General features: G+C 48.3%; 2 protein-coding genes across 2 annotated transcripts; both read right to left on the bottom strand.

Annotated features, from left to right (window-relative positions):
- Positions 1-7,634: 7,634 nt before the first annotated feature.
- On the bottom strand, positions 7,635-10,406 carry LOC125546046 (phytochromobilin:ferredoxin oxidoreductase, chloroplastic). The gene is made up of 8 exons (XM_048710167.1): positions 10,158-10,406; positions 9,503-9,622; positions 9,068-9,162; positions 8,877-8,970; positions 8,650-8,781; positions 8,450-8,554; positions 8,235-8,285; positions 7,635-8,143 (listed from the first exon to the last, which is right to left on the bottom strand). The coding sequence occupies exons 1-8, from the start codon at positions 10,332-10,334 to the stop codon at positions 7,955-7,957; spliced, it is 963 nt and encodes a 320-aa protein (XP_048566124.1). The 5' UTR covers positions 10,335-10,406; the 3' UTR covers positions 7,635-7,954.
- A 4,313-nt stretch (positions 10,407-14,719) lies between these two features.
- On the bottom strand, positions 14,720-15,703 carry LOC125546045 (probable calcium-binding protein CML10). The gene has a single exon (XM_048710166.1). It carries the CDS (start codon positions 15,595-15,597, stop codon positions 15,022-15,024), a length of 576 nt encoding a protein of 191 aa, XP_048566123.1. The 5' UTR covers positions 15,598-15,703; the 3' UTR covers positions 14,720-15,021.
- Positions 15,704-22,562: the final 6,859 nt, after the last annotated feature.

Raw genomic sequence — 22,562 nt, 5'->3', positions numbered from 1 at the left:
CAGACATAAGTTAAACAAGTTTGCCTTAAGAAGGCTAGCACAAACTGGGATACAGATCGAAAGAGGCGCAGGCCTCCTGCCTGGGATCCTCCTAAACTACTCATGGTCGTCGTCACCGGGCTGCACGTAGTAGTAGGCGCCTCTCGAGTAGTAATAGTCGTCATCGACAGTGGCGTCTGGCTCCTGGGCTCCAACGTCTGGTCGCAGCAATCGAGTATAGAAAGGGGGAAAAGAGGGAGCAAAGCAACTGTGAGTACTCATCCAAAGTACTCGCAAGCAAGGAGCTACACTACATATGTATGCATTGGTATCAAATGGAATAAGGGTATCATATGTGGACTGAACTGCAGAATGTCGGAATAAGAGGGGGATAGCTAATCCTTTCGAAGACTACGCTTCTGGTAAGCTCCATCTTGCAGCAGGAGAAGAGAGTAGATGGTAAGTTCACCAAGTAGCATCGTGTAGCATAATCCTAACCGATGATCCTCCCTTCGTCGCCCTGTGAGAGAGCGATCACCGGTTGTATCTGGCATTTGGAAGGGTGTGTTTTATTAAGTATCCGGTTCTAGTTGTCATAAGGTCAAGGTACAACTCCGGGTCGTCCTTTTACTGAGGGACACGGCTATTCGAATAGATCAACTTCCCTGCAGGGGTGCACCACATTTCCCAACACGCTCGATCCCCTTTGTCCGGACACACTTTCCTGGGTCATGCCCGGCCTCGGAAGATCAACACGTCGCAGCCCTACCTAGTCACAATAGAGAGGTCAGCACGCCGGTCTAAATCCTATGGCGCAGGGGTCTGGGCCCATCGCCCTTTGCACACCTGCACATTGCGAACGCGGCCGGAGAGCAGACCTAGCAACCTCCATTACAAAGGAAGTTGCGTTACGCGGTCCAACCCGACGCGCGCCGCTCAGTCGCTGACGTCAAGAAGGGTTCGGCTGATACCACGACGTCGAGTGCCCATAACTATCCCCGCGTAGATGGTTAGTGCGTATAGGCCAGTAGCCAGACTCAGATCAAATACCAAGATCTCGTTAAGCGTGTTATTTTGAAATAACCACGGACACCGACCAGGGCCAGGCCCACCTCTCTCCTAGGTGGTCTCAACCTGCCCTGTCGCTCCGCCACAAAGTAACAGTCGGGGGCCTTCGGGAACTCAGGCCCACCTCTACCGGGATGGACCCACCAGCCCCTTCAGCCCCCAACATCGGAATCACTCGCAGGTACTCCTACGAGCCAACCTGACTTTAATCACCACCTATATAGCATGTATATATGTATAAGTATATAGCCGTGATCACCTCCCGAGTGATCACGGCCGGATAGTATAGCATGGCAGACGGACAAGAAGGTAGGGCCACTAATGATAAACTAGCATCCTATACTAAGTATTTAGGATTGCAGGTAAGGTATCAACAGCTGTAGCAACAATGACAGGCTATGCATCAGAATATGATTAACAGAAAGCAGTAACATGCTACACTACTCTAATGCAAGCAGTAGAGAGAAGAGTAGGCGATATCCAGTGATCAAAGGGGGGGCTTGCCTGGTTGCTCTGGCAAGAGAGAGGGGTCGTCAACACCGTAGTCGTACTGGGTAGCAGCGGCGTCGGTCTCGGTGTCTAGCGAGAGAAGAGGGGGAAGAAACAATAAATATAATACAAACAAATGCATGACGATGCATGACATGACAAAGCGTGATGCTAGGTGTGCCCTAACGCAGTACGAGGTGGTACCGGTGAAGGGGGAAAACATCCGGGAAAGTATTCCCGGTGTTTCGCGTTTTCAGACAGATGAATCGGAGGGGGAAAGTTGCGTGTTTGCTATGCTAGGGATGCGTGGCGGATGAACGGGCTGTGTATTCAGATTCGTCTCATCGTTCTGAGCAACTTTCATGTACAAAGTTTTTCCATCCGAGCTATGGTTTATTTTATATTAATTTTTAAAAGATTTAATTTAATTTTAGAATTTATTTAATTAATTTAAACCAACATTATCCAGAATAGTGTTTGCTGACGTTATCATGATGTCAGTATGATGTCAGCAGTTGACCTGGTCAACCTGACATGTGGGTCCCGCATGTCGTTGTCTAACTAACTAACTGTTTAATTAGATTAATTAGCACATTAATTTGGTTTAATAGTTAGTTAACAGAATTAATTAATTAAGTTAATTATTTATTTATTTTTATTATTAATTATTTATTTATTATATATATTTTATCTTTTTTTAAACGTCCTGGGGGTGGGCCCCGGCTGTCATTGGGCCAGGGGCCCTAACGGGCATGGGTGCTAGCGGGCGCGGGTGCTGGGAAACCGGGGCCCCGGTGTTGCAGGCGCATGCGGCGGGACGCCGGAGCGCGCGGCCCAGGGGGAGCAGCGGGCGGCGCCGGCGGAGGGCTGCGCGCGCGTGGGCCGGCAAGGCCACCGCAGCGCCGGCGAGGCGGGGCCAGGCGCGCGCCGAGCGGCGAGCAGGCAGCAGAGGCGTCGGGGCGTGGCCAGCGAGCTGCAGAGCAGCGGCGGCGAGCGAGCGGAAGGGAGGCACGGGGTCAGTGGGCAAGGCGAGCGTGGTGAACGGGCGAAGGTCGCGAGGGGCGGCGCAGCCGCAGCTGCAGCAGCGGGAGGGGGTTGCGGGTGGTGGCCGCGGTGTGCGCGCGGGCACGAGAGGAGGAGAGACCAAGGGCGCGCGCGCGAGGGCTGCAGCCGGGCGCGGTCGTAGGCGGCAGCAGCGCAGGCGGTCGGCGGCACTGGCGGGGCAGAGCAGAGCCGGGGCAGTGGGGCATGGGGAGGTAGACGGGGGAATGGGTCTCACCGGTTGGGAGGATAAGGGGAAAGGGGGGAGGCCGCAGCTGGGCCGGCCGGGCAGCCTGGTGGCCTGTTGGGTCGTGGCCCGGGGGGATTTTCTCTTTTTTTTTTCTGTTAGACCTCATGACCTCAATTAGACCTTATGTTTGGATACTTTAGAGCTATTTGAGCCCAAAGTAATTCTAACCCATGAATCCAAAAAGGGCCATTATAAGTCACGAAAGCATTCGTAGTGCAACTTTCGGGCATTTCCTATTTAGCGTCACAGGGGCCGGTTTTAGTTGTTTCTGAAGGTTCTTTTAGTCTGTCTTTAATCCTGAAAAAACAAATGCGCGCTGGTTGCGATTCGAACCCGTGACCCACCTTTCCTACTTGGGATAGTGCAACCATCGCGCCAGCTAACTAGGATACATCAAAATTGTACTTTCTCATTGTTGTATTCTTTATTTTCCCTATTTCCTTTCCTTTTTCTTTTTTTCTTTACCATCTTCTGTTTTTATTTTTTCCCTCCTGGTTCATTGAATTCTTTGCAAATATGTAAACTTTTCTTTTAAATCCGATGGACTTTTCCTGAAATCCGCTGAACTTTTTTCCAAATCGATGAAGCTTTTTTCAAATTCGGTGGCCTTTTTTGAAAATTGGTGAACTTACTTTATAACTTTGGTGAACTTTTTTTTAAAATTCGATGAACTTTTTTCAAATTCGGTGAACTTTTTTCTGAATTCGATGAACTTTTTTCAAATTTGATGAACTTTTTTCTAAAATTTGATGAATTTTTTTCTAAAATTCAATGAACTTTTTTCAAATTTGGTGAACTTTTTCAAATTTGGTGAACTTTTTTTCCAAATTTGATGAACTTTTTTCGCATTTCATGAACTTTTTTTCCAAAATCAATGAACTTCTTTCACATTTTTGTGAATTTTTTTCAAAATCGATGAATTTCTTCAAATAGATGAACTTTTCTTATCATATTGGATGAACTTTTTCAAGATTTGATGAACTTTCTTTCATAAAAAAAATAAAAACGTTAGTTGTACTGCGTAATAAATAACGCGCATACAATAGTTCTTAAAGATTTTGTGTTGCTCTTAGTCATAGTCGTCTAGAGGGCATAGTGGTTAGCTGAACCACGGATCAAAGCAGCGACCTGAGTTCGAGTCCTTATGCTTGCAAGTTTCTTGCGAAACTTTTTCGGACCGGTCTAGCCGGCGGCCGGGCGCTCGGTTCTACATATTAAGAAGAGCAAAATTATTGTAATTTAAAAGTACTAAAAAAGACAGTGCTAATTAATCATTCTATGTGATCTTTTCTCACGTGATGGATACCTGTCTCATGTTCGTCTCTAGTTCGAGTCCTTATGCTTGCAAGTTAGCGCTCGGTTCTACATATTAAGAAGAGCAAAATTATTGTTTTAAAAGCTAAAAGACAATGCTGCTTGCAAGTTTTGCGAAACTTTTTCGGACCGTCAGCCGGCGGCCGGGCGCTCGGTTCTACATATTAAGAAGAGCAAAATTATTGTAATTTAAAAGTACTAAAAAAGACAGTGCTAATTAATCATTCTATGTGATCTTTTCTCACGTGATGGATACCTGTCTCATGTTCGTCTCTAGTTCGAGTCCTTATGCTTGCAAGTTTCTTGCGAAACTTTTTCGGACCGGTCTAGCCGGCGGCCGGGCGCTCGGTTCTACATATTAAGAAGAGCAAAATTATTGTAATTTAAAAGTACTAAAAAAGACAGTGCTAATTAATCATTCTATGTGATCTTTTCTCACGTGATGGATACCTGTCTCATGTTCGTCTCTAGTTCGAGTCCTTATGCTTGCAAGTTTCTTGCGAAACTTTTTCGGACCGGTCTAGCCGGGCCGGGCGCTCGGTTCTACATAGTTGAAGAGCAAAATTATTGTACTTATGCTTGCAAGTTTCTTGCGAAACTTTTTCGGACCGGTCTAGCCGGCGGCCGGGCGCTCGGTTCTACATATTAAGAAGAGCAAAATTATTGTAATTTAAAAGTACTAAAAAAGACAGTGCTAATTAATCATTCTATGTGATCTTTTCTCACGTGATGGATACCTGTCTCATGTTCGTCTCTAGTTCGAGTCCTTATGCTTGCAAGTTTCTTGCGAAACTTTTTCGGACCGGTCTAGCCGGCGGCCGGGCGCTCGGTTCTACATATTAAGAAGAGCAAAATTATTGTAATTTAAAAGTACTAAAAAAGACAATGCTAATTAATCATTCTATGTGATCTTTTCTCACGTGATGGATACCTGTCTCATGTTCGTCTCTAGTTCGAGTGGTCTAGCCGGCGGCCGGGCGCTCGGTTCTACATATTAAGAAGAGCAAAATTATTGTAATTTAAAAGTGCTAAAAAAGACAATGCTGCTTGCAAGTTTCTTGCGAAACTTTTTCGGACCGGTCTAGCCGGCGGCCGGGCGCTCGGTTCTACATATTAAGAAGAGCAAAATTATTGTAATTTAAAAGTACTAAAAAAGACAGTGCTAATTAATCATTCTATGTGATCTTTTCTCACGTGATGGATACCTGTCTCATGTTCGTCTCTAGTTCGAGTCCTTATGCTTGCAAGTTTCTTGCGAAACTTTTTCGGACCGGTCTAGCCGGCGGCCGGGCGCTCGGTTCTACATATTAAGAAGAGCAAAATTATTGTAATTTAAAAGTGCTAAAAAAGACAATGCTAATTAATCATCCTATGTGATCTTTTCTCACGTGATGGATACCTGTCTCATGTTCGTCTCTAGTGCATTAATTTTTGATTTTAAAATTATAAAAGACATATCTTGTAAACCGCGTGTCGAAATTCAGATTCGTTTTCATCGTTGTAACCCTAGCGACGTGCTTTTTAAAAGTAGATCCCGCATGGTGATATTTCGACGAACTAGTCTTCCTGCGAACTAAACATCAATGTGTGTGCAACTAGACTACATTGTCGCGCCAACTGAGCATATGTGTGTGCCAATAGTCCTGCCAACTAAACATCAATGTGTTTGCAACTAGACTACATTGCGGCGGCGAATGAGCATATGTGTGTGTCAATAGTCCTGCCAACTAAACATCAATATATGTGCAACTAGACTTCATTGTCGCGCCAACTAAGTACACGTGTGTGTAACTAGTCTTGCCAACTAAATATCAATGTGTGTGCAAGTAGACTACATTGTCGCGCCAAATGAGTATATGTGTATGCCAATAGTCTTGCCAACTAAACATCAAAGTTGTCATGGTTGCTAGACTGCAATCTCATAGGAAGTTGAATCATGCAGATCCAAAAACTGATTTTATAAAAAGTTGCACGATGTACTACTAAAGTTGCACAATACAGTACTAAAGTTGCACAATACATCAATATATGTGCAACTAGACTTCATTGTCGCGCCAACTAAGTACACGTGTGTGTAACTAGTCTTGCCAACTAAATATCAATGTGTGTGCAAGTAGACTACATTGTCGCGCCAAATGAGTATATGTGTATGCCAATAGTCTTGCCAACTAAACATCAAAGTTGTCATGGTTGCTAGACTGCAATCTCATAGGAAGTTGAATCATGCAGATCCAAAAACTGATTTTATAAAAAGTTGCACGATGTACTACTAAAGTTGCACAATACAGTACTAAAGTTGCACAATACATCAATATATGTGCAACTAGACTTCATTGTCGCGCCAACTAAGTACACGTGTGTGTAACTAGTCTTGCCAACTAAATATCAATGTGTGTGCAAGTAGACTACATTGTCGCGCCAAATGAGTATATGTGTATGCCAATAGTCTTGCCAACTAAACATCAAAGTTGTCATGGTTGCTAGACTGCAATCTCATAGGAAGTTGAATCATGCAGATCCAAAAACTGATTTTATAAAAAGTTGCACGATGTACTACTAAAGTTGCACAATACAGTACTAAAGTTGCACAATACATCAATATATGTGCAACTAGACTTCATTGTCGCGCCAACTAAGTACACGTGTGTGTAACTAGTCTTGCCAACTAAATATCAATGTGTGTGCAAGTAGACTACATTGTCGCGCCAAATGAGTATATGTGTATGCCAATAGTCTTGCCAACTAAACATCAAAGTTGTCATGGTTGCTAGACTGCAATCTCATAGGAAGTTGAATCATGCAGATCCAAAAACTGATTTTATAAAAAGTTGCACGATGTACTACTAAAGTTGCACAATACAGTACTAAAGTTGCACCATATAGCACCAAAGTTGGAATCAAAAAAATTTTGTTGAAACATGCTCATGCGGGATCTAGTTTCAAAGATCTCGTCGCAAGAGTTCCAGCAGTGAAAACGGATCTGAATTCCGACGCGTGGTTTGAAATATATGACTTTTTAAAATTTAAAACTCTGAAATGAATATGCGTGGATCCGTTCAGTTCGAAATGGAGTAATCAGTGTGAACGCGTTTAATGCTAACAGCCACATGCATTAGAAGTCGAAAAAATTAACAGCCACATGCATGCGAAACGCGGCCGCTCCATTCAACCAAATAGTATGTATGCACTTTTTAGATTTTATGAACTTTTTCCGCGAAAACAGCTTCCGCGCTGGTGCATTCGTGGGCCGGCCCACTTGGCTCTGCTGTAGGCGCCGGTTGACGTTCGCGGCGCCGAACTGAATACGAGCTCCCCAACTTTCGTCATGTTACACGTTTTTTCAACTTTCTAACATTGCCCTCGCTTCGCCACTCCTTACACATTTTTTTCATCGGATTTGCCTATTTCTGACGGCAGCCTGATTCTGCACGACGGCTGCTGGTTTCTGCCCTATGTTGGACCTGTATTTCCTCACAAATAGATGACCAGTATATGATATCAGTGTAAGTTATTATTGACATTGCACCCAATCAAATATTACACACATTGTCTAAGCTACACAGACCCTTCAGATGAAATTACAAAGGATACAAAGTAGCCCGGGCAGCGTGTAACGAAGAACGTTAAAAATGAATCCTGAGAAGCAAGAGCGTCGCGATACTGATTGTCGCTAGGAGCTCAGCAAAACCCTAAGAATGCCCATGTGGATCTTACTCCAAGAGATCTCATCATGCATCCTCAGCACCGATGAATTCTCATGGCGAATTCAGGAAAACCCGAAGGATGCTCGAGCAGGTCCTACAGCTAAAGATCTCATCCTGCATCCTTGCCACCAATGAATTCTCCGGTAGCATCCCAAGGCCTAGCTTCGAAAGATTTCCCGATCATACTCCTCTTCTTGTTTACTGTCCCGTCGTCACGCGCGTACTCGGGGAAATAGTCCAGGAAAGATTTACTTCCAAGAGAATACACTCCTTCGAACAGGAACTCCGTCACCAAATCCTGAATATCAAAGCAATAAGTAACTCTGCAAATAACATGAATTGGGTGTGTGTAAATAACTAAATATAGTGAATATCGCAGGAAGAGAAACCTTGGCATGGCTTTCACCAATCAACTTCTTCAGAAGTGGAAACCCAGGATCCTACCCATAGACAAGGCACGACATTAGTGGAAGATGCTCTGTGGCAGCTGCTTTAACAAATGATAATATCTAATGGCAGTCCTAATTTGGCGCAAGTAACAGTGTAATGACAAATAGTCAATGAATATAACTTTCTCCGCATGGGTTTTATGAAAAATACAAACCTTTTCAGCCCTCCATGTGAGATATCTATGTTGCGCTTCTCTGTTACGAACAACTTTCGTTGTGTCATTCTCTTCAGTTGCTTGATCCGTTAACTGAAGCCAAACCTGCGTCATCAGAAACATGAGAAAACAGAGCATGATACTTGAAATTGCATGTCTGGCACAACAGTTCAGAAATTTAATAAAGCAATCGTGAATACCTTATAGTAATCCATCAAAGCTGAATATAGAACATGATGGTTGCGTTCAGTGGGCTCAAATATAGTCCAGATCACGATTGGAGAGAAGAATCTCAGAGATTCGCTCGTAATCTTGCCACCCCATGGCAGAAGCTGCATTTTCTCTAAATAAAGATAACACTCTATGTATAAAGCTAATAGAAAAAGACTGGGGTAATGCATTTGGGTGAAGGATAAGATCCAAGTACCTCACTGTACTTCTGCATAAGGGGCATCAAATTCCTGTAGTATTTATCTTTGTAATCCTTGTCTTCAGTTATATCGTATAGCGGATTGAGGTCCCTGCAAGTAATTCAAATAGTTCTTTCAGGCCATTATTCATATTCTAGTTTAACCATAGTAATTAAGTCTTGAATGGCATACATATCATGGCACTTACAAGACAACGATACTCTGTGCAGGAGTCGTAAAAGCGTTGGCACAAAATATAGGAAGATCGTATTCAGGTTCAGAGAAAGCAGCAAAGTCGAGAACCTGCATGGGCATATGCATTATAAGTATAGCTTGGTGGATCATAAGCCTCGATAAATGAAATCCTCAATGACACTCCCTTGTCCCTTCAGTCATAAACTGAGTGATGAAACAGAGATAAGAGATTTCAAAAGGAAAATATCACCACTGATTCGACTGTACGATATTCATAGAACAAATGAAACCTGTAATATTATGGAACTTCAGATGTAATCAGATAGAACAAATTAAAGCTGTAATATTCAGATATAATCAACTTCACATGTACACCCATCTTTCAGTTCATAGCCTTCTGGGATAGTTGTTGGAGGGTTTTGGACAAGTGAACTTGGAGATGAAGTACCTGAACCGAGTTTTTCTTCTCAACTGTCAAGCTGCGAAGCAGTCTGATCTTGGGGGCACTGAAGGAGAGAGCGTCCAAAACAGCAGCATCGTCGTTGGCTCGTATGAGCCTGAACTTTTCCTGGGAGCATGACACAGGACAAAATCATCTTCTGTAATGACAAATGTGACTGGCGTCAGCCGACATCACAGGATACCTACACTTTAAGATGTTCTAGATGGACAATTGCATAAAAAAAATGCCTATACCAGACTCGGAGACTGACCCTCAACGGCTTAACTAGTCAATAATTATAAGTATATCTGAAGAAATAAGGCTCGTGCTTGGGGTCATTGTTTACAGGAGATCCTGGGCGTCAGACAAAGACCAAGCACCGAAATTCAGCCGGCACTAGTGCGACATCACAACAGTACTGATTTTGCTTCTCTGTTATAGACTGAATTTTCAGTTAGCAGGCGCATCTGAATTCGTGGAGCTAACGGGCTAGCATCGACACCTGTATGAAGTTACAGCTTTGCTAGTCACCTCGAGCAGACAGAGCATGCTCGCCAGCGCAGCGTGAACCGAACCAGGACATTGCAAGGTGGCAAGGAAAGAGGAACAGGGAGCTCAGCAAGGCGAGCAAGGGAAGGGAAGCAGTAGGACATGAACCAACCTGCGAGGGGTGGGGTGTGAGGGCGGTGCGGAGGCGGGTCTGCTCCAGCGCGGTGCGGACGAACCTCTGGTACGACGAGCCGGCGCCCAGCACTCCGGCGCCGCCGCCGCCGCTCATCCCCTCTGCTCCTTCCCCTCCCAGCCCAGTTGCTACAGTCCACTGCGGTGTGCGAGGCATGGATGAGAGGGGAGAGGCGAGGACACGTGGGAGGGATTCCCCATCGATCCATCCATCCAACCAACCAACCCATGCTGCACGCATCTTGATGTAATAATGCAGTTTCTTTTTTCCCAAAGAAAGCAACTTGCAGAAACTTGGCCACTTGGTAGTACTACGTCAGGTTACAAATAACACATAGCCCCGCAGTAGACCCTAATTGTAACAGGATCCTTGTTGCAAGAGCATCTTGGCCAAGTCCATTGCCGTTGCAACAGGATCCTTGTTGCAAAAAGCATTGTAAAATTGGCGGAGCACGCATCATTGATGGTGGGTGGGGAGCTCGCGGCATAAATGAAGGGAGTCAGGAGGAGGAGGGCAAGAGAGGGGGACAAGCTTGATGAGCTCCGGGTATATTTGGGGGTAGCAAAGACCAACTCTTATGCCTGTCCCCGGTCTGAATCAGAGGAGGAGAGATCAGGGAAGACACCTGCAACAGTTCATGGCGGTCGATGCTATAAGAGCGGGGTGGTGAATGACAAAGGCTTGCTGCAAAGGGTGTGCTGGGAGAGGAGAGGGATAGCTAGAGGGAAGGGGAAGCTTCACGTTGATCTTCCCCACGGGGGCACGTGACGCCCGAAGGAGATGGACGTAGTTTTGTTTTCAGTCAGGTGATTTGAAGCGTTGTCGTGTAAATAAACACACATTTAAGCAGGTATAAAATGTAAGACGGTTTTTATTGCCTATGCAAACAAAAAAAAGTCTTACATTTCGGTACAAAGGAAGTAGATCACATGAGGCGGAACCAAATCTTCTTGCCTAGGAGTATTCTGCTTACGGAGAGCGCAGTTCCACCACCGGCCAGCGGGATGCTGCAACCACTACAACAATGTTATCTGTCCATTTCCAAGGGAATATTCCCTGCTTTCCTCATCACTCGCTAGGCCATGTTCCATCGCTGCTTACACCATTAGTCCATTACCATTACTATAGTATACTAAACTCTGAAGAATTATGCTCTACGATACGATCAGTAAGAATGTCTTGACACTCAAGAATATAATCCGATCGAGTATGTTGGTCACTGCGCAGAAACGTTCAGGTTCTGGATTCTCGCTTTAAACAAGTGCAAGTGCTGCTTCTCCGGTATTTGACTATGCTCGGCTAGCGTACATGGCGCCTTCGAAACAAAAAAACCGAAGGACCTTTCTACTGGCATCTATTCCGGGAGGCAAAGCGCATGACAAGTTCAGAAATACCGGGCAGGAAAAACGCATCCCAGACGGCTTCCTAGAGACTGTTGTGTTGTTTCTATTTTAACAGATTTGCCTCGCATATTAATTAAGAGGAGAGTAGAGTGTGTGCTACAAGCCCGAAGTTACAATAAGATTCTCTCCCAGCATAATGGTCCCCAAAAAAATTGTGTACCCTCGGCGATCCAAAGGTGGGCCTCTCCTTTGATGTTATTGAGCAAGATTGGCGGCGGAGTGCTTCTGTGGCGAAACATCCAAGCATTTCTCTTGTTACCTCTGAGCCAACTGATGAGCAACATGACGGATGCCATGGCCCTGCCATTGGCGGTGTTGATGTCGGAATGATTTGTCCACCAATCCTTGATGGAGCCCTCAAGGTGCCAAACGGAGGTGTCAATGCTGTCAAGATGAAGCCACTCGTTCGCTAGGTTCCAAAGACAGATGGTAAAGTGACAATTGAAGAAGAGGTGCACTCCAGTTTCTTGTACCCATTTGTAAAGGAGGACAAAGGCCGCAATTTGGCCAACAATGCCTAGCCAATCTATCGGCGGTTCATATCCTATCTTGAGTCGTTAACCAAGCAAAGAACTTGACTTCTGGTGGTGCACAAGCCTTCCGTGCCGAGTGCTCTATGGGAGAGTAGAAAGTACTACCTAATAATTGTGTCGCATAGGCGGAGGCCGCGGAGACTCTTGTGCATAACTGAACTCTGAATACGTCTTCTTGTATTCCTACCAAGTTTGTCTGGAAGTGTTATACCAGGGACAAGTTCATCCAATTTTACATCTGCCGATGCAGCATTAGTATATTTCATCAGGAAAGGTGGCAAGTTTCATAACACTTACAGGACAACAATACTTTGTGGTGTGCAGGAGTAGTAAAAGCGTTGGTGCAAAATATAGGAAGATCGTATTCAGGTTCAGAGAGCAGCAAAGTCAAGAACCTCCATGGGCATCAGCAGATATAATTATAGGAGTCCTACACTTTCAGAACCTCCATGGGCATCAGCAGATATAATTATAGGAGTCCTACACTTTCAGGCATTCTAGACAATGGACAATTGCATAAAAAAAACTCTATACGTAGGAGCATGTTTCTTTAAGATAGGCAGGCACGGCAACGCGCGCCTTTATGTTCTAGTTATGCTCTATGATACGATCAGTAAGAATGTCTTGACACTGAAGAATATAATCCGATTGAGTATGTTGGTCACTGGGCAGAAAGATTTAGGTTCTGGATTCTCGCTTTAAACAAGTGCAAGTGCCGCTTCTCCCGTGTTTGACTATGCTCGGCAAGCGTACATGGCTCGTTCGAAACTTAAAACCGAAGAACCTTTGTACTGGCATCTATTCCGGAAGGCAAAGTGCATCACAAGTTTAGAAAATACCGGACAGGAAAAATGCATCCCAAAGTTCAGGTTCAAAGAGAGCAGCAAAGTCAAGAACCTACATGGGCATCAGCAAATATAATTATAGGAGTCCTACACTTTCAGGCATTCTAGACAATGGACAATTGCATACAAAATCTCTATACGTAGGAGCATGTTTCTTTGTTCGCCAGACACTTACTTACACGGTGGTGGCCGAGAGTGATGTCTGCACTCTCACTAGTCAATAATATGTCTGTTTATTCGTCTGTCGTTTCAGATGACAGAATAGCAGCATTCACATTGGAGATGAACCAAACCGAGAATCATAGGCTAAAACTCACGTCACAAACCAACTAACAGCAGCCAATCTGAAGAAATTAGGCTTCTGCTTAATTCGCAAAAACAAAGAAAAAAAAGGCTTGTGCTTGCTAGCTGATGATGTATTGTGTGTTGTTTTCAGAGCCTTTTGTAATGGATGCCATAACTTTCTCTGCTGGCTGTTGGTACTTAGCTTTCATCGCGTGTTTAACACTGATGTGGATTCATTTTCTCCTAAAAATAAGGCCCGTACTCGGGGTCATTGTTTACGAGAGATTCCTTCAGAGTCCAGACACCAGGCACCAAAATTCAGCAGATAACCAAAATAAAAAATAAAAAAATCAGCAGGTAGCAGCGAGACCTGGCACACTCCGCTCCACCTGATGCTGCTGCCCACAGCGGTGCAAGCAGAGCACATGGTTGAGTGAGACGGGCGGAGCGGGGCGAAGCAGGTGCAGGTGTAGAGCCGGGCCGGGCCGGGTAACTGGCCCAGTACAAGCAGCACGCATCTCAGCGCAATGCATCTTTTCTTAGTGGTACGTTATTTGTTTTTTTCCCTGCTTATATGCTTAATCCACTTACAGCAGTCTGCGGATTAGAATAAAACTGTGAAGCGCGAGACCAAATCTTGCAGCTATTCTTCTGCTACTAGCCAGATAAACTACTAGGAATGAGGTACTTGGAGAGAAGTTCCACCACCGGCCCCCCGCTGTGATGCTGCAATCAATCATTGCGGCATTGTTTACCACAGTTTGATCAGCAGCTGCCCCTTTCCTCGAGAATATTCCCGGCCTCGCTCCACTCCACTGTCAGTGGCTGCGAGCCCATGTTCCAAGCTTGATGCTAACACTACTGACAGAATAATCTCAAAGATATATATATTTCCCAGATCGGTAAGAATGTTTCGACACTGAGCACCAGGTTAGGACAAGACTATTCGGAGGGTTCAGGTCCTGGAATCTCTCGGTTAAAAAAATGCAAGTGCTGGGTTTACTAGTGCCCCACTATGCTTGGGCTGGCGTGCAGGGCCCGTTTGGAAGCACGAGGCACAGGGATTCCAAATCGGAGTGGCATCCTGCAAAGGCACTGTAGAAATTTCCACCCTCGAACAAAGTCTATGCGAGTGCAGTCGTGCATTGTACTACGCCTGATGTGTAGCGCACGCAGTACATATATTTCAACAGCAAAAAAAAGAGTAGTCTGAACCCACAAGACGAAGACCCTCTTGGACGCAACTGAAAACCCCAACAAGAAGACGAGCTGAACCGACGGGCGAAGAATTATATGGCGCCGCAGTTTCCAGGTTATGAGCGTCCATACGTCCAGATTCCCAACAGAAACACAGATCCAGACATCCAAATCATGATTTCTGGTCCTCAGACGTCACCACCCACAGCTCACAAACGCGTGAAAAGAGGTTGAAACCGAAAGCAGAGATGACAAGAACAATATGGCAAAAGAGTCGATTAACCGGCAACCTCACCAATTCCATTATATCTCAGATCTTTAGATAATCGCGAGACAATTATTCGCGAGAGATTTCTGGTTATTACGTACTCGGCACCACCAAGAAGACAAAGAAACAAAGAATCTACTAACGCACGTACGCTCTAATCCCGCCCTTTAATCCTTGAATTATGTACACTTAATTCCCACTTAATCTGCACCGCACCGCACCGCACGCGAGAGGAAGGAGCGAGGAAGGCGTGGACGAAATCAATCTGTCCGCGGACGACGACGGATTGAATCCAAGAAGAGGGAGGACGGATCAGGCCATCTTGGCGGCGAAGCCGGCGGCCATCATGACCTTGAACTCGTCGAAGGAGATGAGGCCGTCGCCGTTCTTGTCGACGCCCTCGATCATGCGCCGGCACTGCTGCACCGTGGCCTTCTCGCCGAGGCCGTGGAGCACGCGCGCCAGCTCCGCGGCCGAGATGTCGCCGCTGCCGTCCGCGTCGAACACCTTGAAGGCGAGCCGCAGGTCCTCCTCGTCGTCGCCGGGCGCCGTGGCGTTGAGCGCCGCGAACTCCTCCAGGCTGATGAAGCCGTCGCCGTCCGCGTCCGCCTCAGCCATCATGCGGGTCAGCTCGTCCTCGGTGGCCGCGTGGCCCAGGCTCTCGAAGAGGGCGGCCAGCTCCGGCCGCGAGATCCGGCCGTCGCCGTTGGCGTCGAACTTGCGGAAGACCCGCTCCATCTCCTCCTCCGGCGACCGCGCCGGGGACCCGATGGCCTGCCGGCTCTCCTCCTGCTGCTCCTCCCGGGGAGGAGTCGTCGGCGGCGACGCGGAGCGCGACTTGGAGGAGGAGCGGCGGCGGAACAGGGCCGGCATCTTCATCTTGCCCATCGCCGTCGACGTCTACTTAGCGGCGCTAGCAACGAGGAAACTCTTCTTGGCTTTGGTTCGATCGATGGCGTGCTCTGCGGTGGTTGCAGGTTGGTTCCAGAGGGAGACGTGGTGTATTTATAGACAGAGGAGGAGGAGCCACCATTGGAGGGAGGAAGGAGCGGAGGAAGGTGTGCGACTAGAATCCGAGTCCAGCTAGCTGTGGATGCGTGGGCCGGGCTGGAAGTTGCGCGTGGTCTCTGACGGTGGGCCCCGTCGCGGACAGTGAGAGGGGAGGCCCGGTCCCGCACGCGTCAATTCCATCGCGGCTTACCGTATTACGCCAACGGCCGTGATGACCGTGTCCACGACTCATCCCCTTCTTGTGTTGCGGAATTCTTTTCTGATCCGCACGGCCGCACGGTAGATGCACAGGGCCAAGGTAGGTCTCTTTCGCCGCGCCGGCGAGTCACTCCCCTCTGCAACTTAACTCCGGCGAAAGTTTCAAAATGAAAAAAAGAACTGACTCCGGCGAATGTTGGTCCTCGTCTCGACCCATGACCGGCGAGCACGCTCGGTCCATGGCCGATAGTTTGCCACGCTTCATTTGTGGTTTCGTACATCGGCACATAGCCAATAGTTTCTTTTTTTTTTTGAGAAAGACATAGCCAATAGTTTGCCACGCTTCATTCGTGGCAATCCACAAACTAGATGGATAAATTAGTCAACATAAGTGCGGCAACATTTGAGAAAAATATGAGGGTAGTATGTCAATAATATTCCTTAAGAAAACATGAGATGACTTGCAGCCGCGTACGTCAAATCTGACCCCACAAATGTTCGTTTCCACAACCCAGATACCTCAATTATGAATCCTCAAATCCAAACAATTTTCTTCTTAATGAACACACATATCTCGTGTTGGTTACTTGAGAGAATAATCTGACACACTTGCGGAAAAGTTTAGTGCGAAGAAATGAACATGTTGTTACGCTTCTTGCTCGGACATTTCTAGGTACCACACGTCACATTTATTATGGTATGTTAGAGCATCTACAACCACGCATCAAAAACTGGGCCTCTCTACGGCTATGAACAATGCCCGATCATCCCTCGAATGTCCGCGTCCACATCCATATCCCCTATATCCACCCCCTGAATTCCATGCAATACATACAATGTGAATAACACAATGTAGATCGACATATACATAGTATTCACATCTAGGACCAGACATAGAAAATTTTAAATTAACAAGTTCGACATATCTACATTAAAAAATATGGTAGCAAACTAAGAGGGGATGTCGGGTACCACTGCCTCCTTGTCGGACCCTTCCCTTAGCGTCTCCGGAGGCGGAGCCATTCCCCTACCGGAGGGGATGCCAGAGAGACGTCGGGCGGCGCAGGCTTGCTCCTTGGCAAGGTGCAGGCTCTCGTCTCATCGGCGGCCTTCTTCTGAGTGAACCACTCGGACTCCTCGATGGCTAGCCGCATTGAAGTGACAACTTTGCGGCGGCGAGCGTCCATCTTAACCAAGATGAAGGACCGGTGGAGCCCTTCGTCGAGGAGCTTCTCCTACGAGTCTGAGGGCACCTGGACGGCCTTGGTCTGGTACGACCCGCATCTGGAATGGCTGGATGTGGACTTTGCCGCTCTCTGTCGGGCTTAGCGAGGCGCCCTTCCCTTCGATTGTTGTGGCGCGGACGACACATGCTGGTAGTGCGGGCACGAGCACCCACTGCCGGCCCGGGGTTGGGGAAGCAGCTTCCGAAGGGGACAACCACGAAGCTCGACAGGTCGGGGCCGAATGAGACGGGTCGACATGGTCGACTGCCCATCTTGCCCACTATCGAGGATTGGCAATGTCTAGCCGCGATCGAGGATGGGCAATGCAGAGCACGAGCTCGTCATCTTCTAGGGCTAAGCTTCCAGAGTCCTCATTCAAGAGCCCGTCCTAGTCGATGGAGCCAGATTCACTGTTGTAGTCGGGCATGCTGGAGGGAGAGCCCTTCTAGTTGCTCCTGCTAAGTATACTAGCATGAATGTATATAGCACAAAATGTTTGGCACCCAGATAGAGCGCTCGTGTAGAATTGCTCTTTCGGGCCGCAACCATTTTATGGGCTCGTCACGACGTGCTTTGCACTTGGGTCACGTGCACGCAGTCTGCACCGTAGACTCGTGAGAGCTAGCTATAGCTATAGCTCAACTGGGTGCCCAACTTTCTATTAACATCTTCCATCTGTTTACCCAAATTACTTGTCATGGTTTTAGTTGATTTAAAGTATTTTGTAATGAAGGCAGTTTTTTTTTGCGTTCTGTAATGGAGGTAGTATTGATCTGCTTGACATTTTTTGCAAATGCATTAAACTCCAACTGGCCGATCCAAACGGACGCACGATTTGACAGCTTTTTCTTCGTTTGGGTCGGCCGCACAGACACTCATGTCCGTTTTTCTAGTTGGCGCGTGCACCCAACGCTGGCCCGACCTATATTTTTGTAAACGCGGATTTAAAAAACAATCATGATCAAAGTTATAACATATTTAAATATAAAAACCGGTCAACCGCCGGCCAAAATCCACATAAACATAAAAACAATCATGTCTGGATGTGGCCTCCGCCGCTCTCTGCCGGGCGCAGCGAGGCTCCCTTGCCTCCGATTGCGGTGACGCAGACGACACGTGCTTGGTAGTGCGTGCACGAGCACCCACCGCCGGCCCGGGGTGGGGGGGGGGGGGGGGAGCAGCTTCCGAAGGGGGCGACCACGAAGCACGACAAGTCAGGGCCGAGTGGACGAGTCGACATGGTCGACCGCACAGCTTGCCCGCTGGGCCACCGGGGATAGCATGGTGCTCAAGCTTCTGCCGTTGTCCAGCCGCGATCGAGGATGGGCAATGCAGAGCACGAGCTCGTCATCTTCTAGGGCTAAGCTTCCAGAGTCCTCATTCAAGAGCCCGTCCTAGTCGATGGAGCCAGATTCACTGCTGTAGTCGGGCATGCTGGAGGGAGGGGAGAAAATGGGCAGTGGAATCGAAGCCATCGATATTCGAGAAGGGTGGACTGTTAGGCTTTGGTCTTGGGGTGGGGTGGGCTAGAGAGGACCGGATCCGATATGGCAGTCGCTTCCGAACTACACCGCATATGGCCTAGGTATGGGGGGGGGGGGGTTACCGGACGGCTCGAACGTATAGGGACGGTGTGAGGGGTCCGCTTGAGTGGCAAAATCGTGACTGGATAGTGACCAAAAACATGTTCGAAAATTATACCAGTGGATTCACATGTGGGATGTGGCATATACTTGCTCTATCCCATAATGTAAGACGTTGTTGAAACTACATCAATGTCAGAAAACGTCTTATATTATATGACAGATGGAGTACCTCATATTTTGTTTGTCAAGTTAAGATATCTTTTCTAATTTTCCTTGAAAAAAAGTGTTCATTTGTAAATATGTACGTTCCTTATCTGAACGGATGTAGTGTTTTTTTGCAGTGGGGCGGTGAGGAGCAGTACTTGTGTCCAATAAAACACCCAGAAATCACACAAACGGCGTGACTTGAACACCGAGTCACGTGCAAGATGTACTACTTGCTGCTCCTAACAAGATACGAGGACACGCCTAACATGAAAAAGGCAGTACCCGAAAACCATGCTATGCGCATGACTGTGTCGACCACGGTAGTATCATCCACGCGCAAATGTTCATGTGGGTACGGGTACATGGCGGTGGTGCACGTTTAATTCCCCCATAAGTCCATATACCTTTCGTGCTGTACCCTGCGCGCTTTGTTAGGTTGCCGTGGTTACCGTTAGGTCGGTATCGTGCATGGTAGTAGCATGAATATATATGGCACCAAATGTTTGGCACCGAGAGGGAGCGCCCGTGTAGAATTGCTCTTTCGGGCCGCAACGGTTTTGTGGACTCGTCACGACGCGCTTTACACTTGGTCACGTGCACGCAGTCTGCACCGTAGACTCGTGAGAGGGACAGCCTGCAATGTTGTGTCTGCTGTCAGTGGAATGAGAGGGACAGCCTGCAATGCATTGCCGCAAAAGCGCGAGTCCAGCTTAATCTCGTCTGTGCAAGCATTTGTTGTAAGCAACCCCCTCCACCAGATCGATTGACGATGCATGGAGTAGGATGCCGGCGAGAGCACGCACACGTACGGCGTTCGACCGGAGACGTACCGCGCCGTCCGCAGTAGCTACAGCCTAGAGCTAGCTCGCGTAACGTAACGGCGAGGCGACGCGCGGCGCTGGGGAGCCGAAGCTGGAAACCGTTAGGGCGGCCCCGGGGCCCCACCCCACCTGCGCCGCTCTCCCTCTCCGTGATCCAGGGAAGGAAGGAAGCAGAGCCGTTGGAGGAAAGGAAAGGAGGAGGAAAGCGCGTGATGGAAAGGCGCGTGCTACTAGTACCTGCCTGCGTACCTCGCTTGCGTTGGCATCTTCGGTGTCGCGGGCCCGTGATTCACTTTCCTGGTTTATTTTCCCTTGGTGTACGTGCGCGCCCGCCCGTGTGCGGCTCTGCATGCTCCGCTCCGTCGCTGTCGCTCGCTCCGTCGACTGGCAGCGAGGCTGCGGGTGGGCCGCCGTGCATGGCGCACCACACGGTGAGTCTCGACAGCCTATGCATGTGGTGGTACGCTTTACGCTGTGTATGTGTGGGTGGCTGTGGTGAAGCCGAAGCTGAAGCACCAGCCCCGTCCCCGGCGGCGAAGCGCCACCGTGTCCAGGATCTGACGGACGCGAGGGGCCGGCGCGCAGGACGTCAGCGTCAATGTAGCGAGCAGCTGCTGCGTTACGCATGGCGTCGTTGATGATCATGGGCCCGTCTTGTGTTGGTAGGGTAACGTGAGAGTAGTGAGCCCTCGCTGTCTGTCTCTCCCGGCCGGCATCTGCGCGCACGCACTGCCCCGGCGGTCCCTCCCTTGCGAGGACCTTTGGGGTGCACAGCAATCAATGGGGAGGAAGCAACCCACCTCTTTAACATGCACTTTCCTCTGCAGCTGGAGTAAGTATAGTGCAACTCCAACCCCATGCATCAAAACACCCACAAATGGCGAATCAACCTGTGGTTGAGATGGTTAGGTGGACAGTGGTATCCCCAACCCATCAGGGCTCAAGTCCTGGTGCTCGCATTATTTCTGGATTTATTTCAGGATTTCCGACGATGCGCTTTCAGTGAGAGGAAACGTTCCCGTCTACGACGAGGCGCCTACGGTGACTTCGTAAATCTCAAGATGATGTGCCGGCTCAGTCTTTCGGGGGTGCTCATAGGGATAGGATGTGCGTGTGTGCGTTCATAGGGGTGAGTGTATGCACATGTATATGAACGCTTTTGTCTGTACTGATGCTCAAAAAAAAACACCCGCAAATGTTCGAACAATGCTGTCTCGACTCGTTATGCCATCCAACGTCATGCATCAAATGTCTGCGACGTGGTCTGGATGTTCAAAATCCCCACAAACCGAAAGCAAAAGTGGGAAAGCTTTGTTGGCGTCCAGACGGCCGCCATGTAAGCATCGACACCCAACACCCGCCATGCTGCCGCACCCGATCTCCCTCTAAACCTTAAATGATTTAATCGACGCTGACCTCCTCGTGACCCCTCTGGTGCACCCGAAACCATCAACCTCGGGCTCTCCTCCGTCGGCCATGTCGCTGGGCTCCTGGCTCGGCCTTGACTGCCGCCGGCATCCCCATACTTTGTTGGCACCCACCGCGGCGCCCACATCCCAGCCTTGGTCGCTTGGCAAACTTGACTGATCCGAGTTGCATTTCATGCATAGTTAGCAAAACTAATTAGTTTGTCCTACTCGAGGCTAGCAAGCAAGGTTAGCACTGCAGTACTTGCTTTGCAAAGTAATATAAAACCTTTTAGATCACTACTAATGATCTACTAAAAGATATCATTTTACTTTACAGAGGAAGTATATAGTTTAAAAGTACGCGATCACAATTTGCAACCTAGTGCACAACTGCTATAGACGTCGTTAATATATGCAGCGTCCGGCACTCCGGCGCGCACGGTTAACACCGCTGCCTGGACATGGCGAGTACGCGGCCGGCCAGGCATGTGCCAAAAGCTAGCTAGTTGGCTCCGGTGCCGGCCGGTGAGCTGGGCTGATTTGTCGGACGGTCCCTTGCAGGTAGCATTGCCCACAGCTGCATCCGATCGACCGAGAACAAAATCGCAACCGATGCATGAACGAACGGAACCGGATCGTATCGAAATCCCCGAGCTGGCTCCATGACCATGCACGCACATCGGCACATGGCCGCAGCTAATCTGTGCCACGAGCTAGCAAATCCCGCCTGACGCGTTCGGCGCCGTCCGTTGCGTGCGTGGTGATCGCTGGCCTTGGCCGGGAGCGCGGCGGAGGACGTAGTAGTATTGTGCGTGCGTCGTTGTCCGGCGATGGTGTGGTCATTCGACGTGCGGCTGTCCAGCTGGGCTAGGTCCAAGAAGTGGCTGAGCTCGCCCATGCTCACGTCGCATCAGGCCAAGTGAGGACCGAGTCGGTGGTCTGGTCTGTCTCTTGGTGGGACGGTGCAGGCAACAGCTAGCCGGGCCGGCCGCGGCATGCTTGGAAATGGCGCGTGCGGTCACGCTCGGCCCGGCGGCCACCGGCCGGGCCGGCGTTAGATTAGATTTCTCTCGGTTCCTCCACGAACTGACGCCGATTTTTTTTGGACAGCAACGTTTCTTCCACCGAATTACTAGTATCTGGAGTAGTCTTATCAGCAGCGGCTGGTCATAGTCCAGAAGACGTACTGCACACACGTACGCCAGCCACCGTGCCATACGGGTCCCTCCCTGCTTGCACTCCTCTTTTTCTGATTTCTGAATACTCGCACTCCGTGATTTGTGAAGGTCCCATACATGCATGCATTTTTTAAACACGGTATAGACACAAGCGCTCATATACACGCGCATATACTCATCATTATGAACGCACACACGCACATCCTATCCATACAAG

Source organism: Triticum urartu, chromosome 3 (genome assembly GCF_003073215.2).
Source record: "Triticum urartu cultivar G1812 chromosome 3, Tu2.1, whole genome shotgun sequence".
NCBI classification, from domain to species: domain Eukaryota; kingdom Viridiplantae; phylum Streptophyta; class Magnoliopsida; order Poales; family Poaceae; genus Triticum; species Triticum urartu.
The sequence above is the reverse complement of the archived record's forward strand: the minus strand, read 5'-3'. Positions and strand labels throughout refer to the sequence as shown.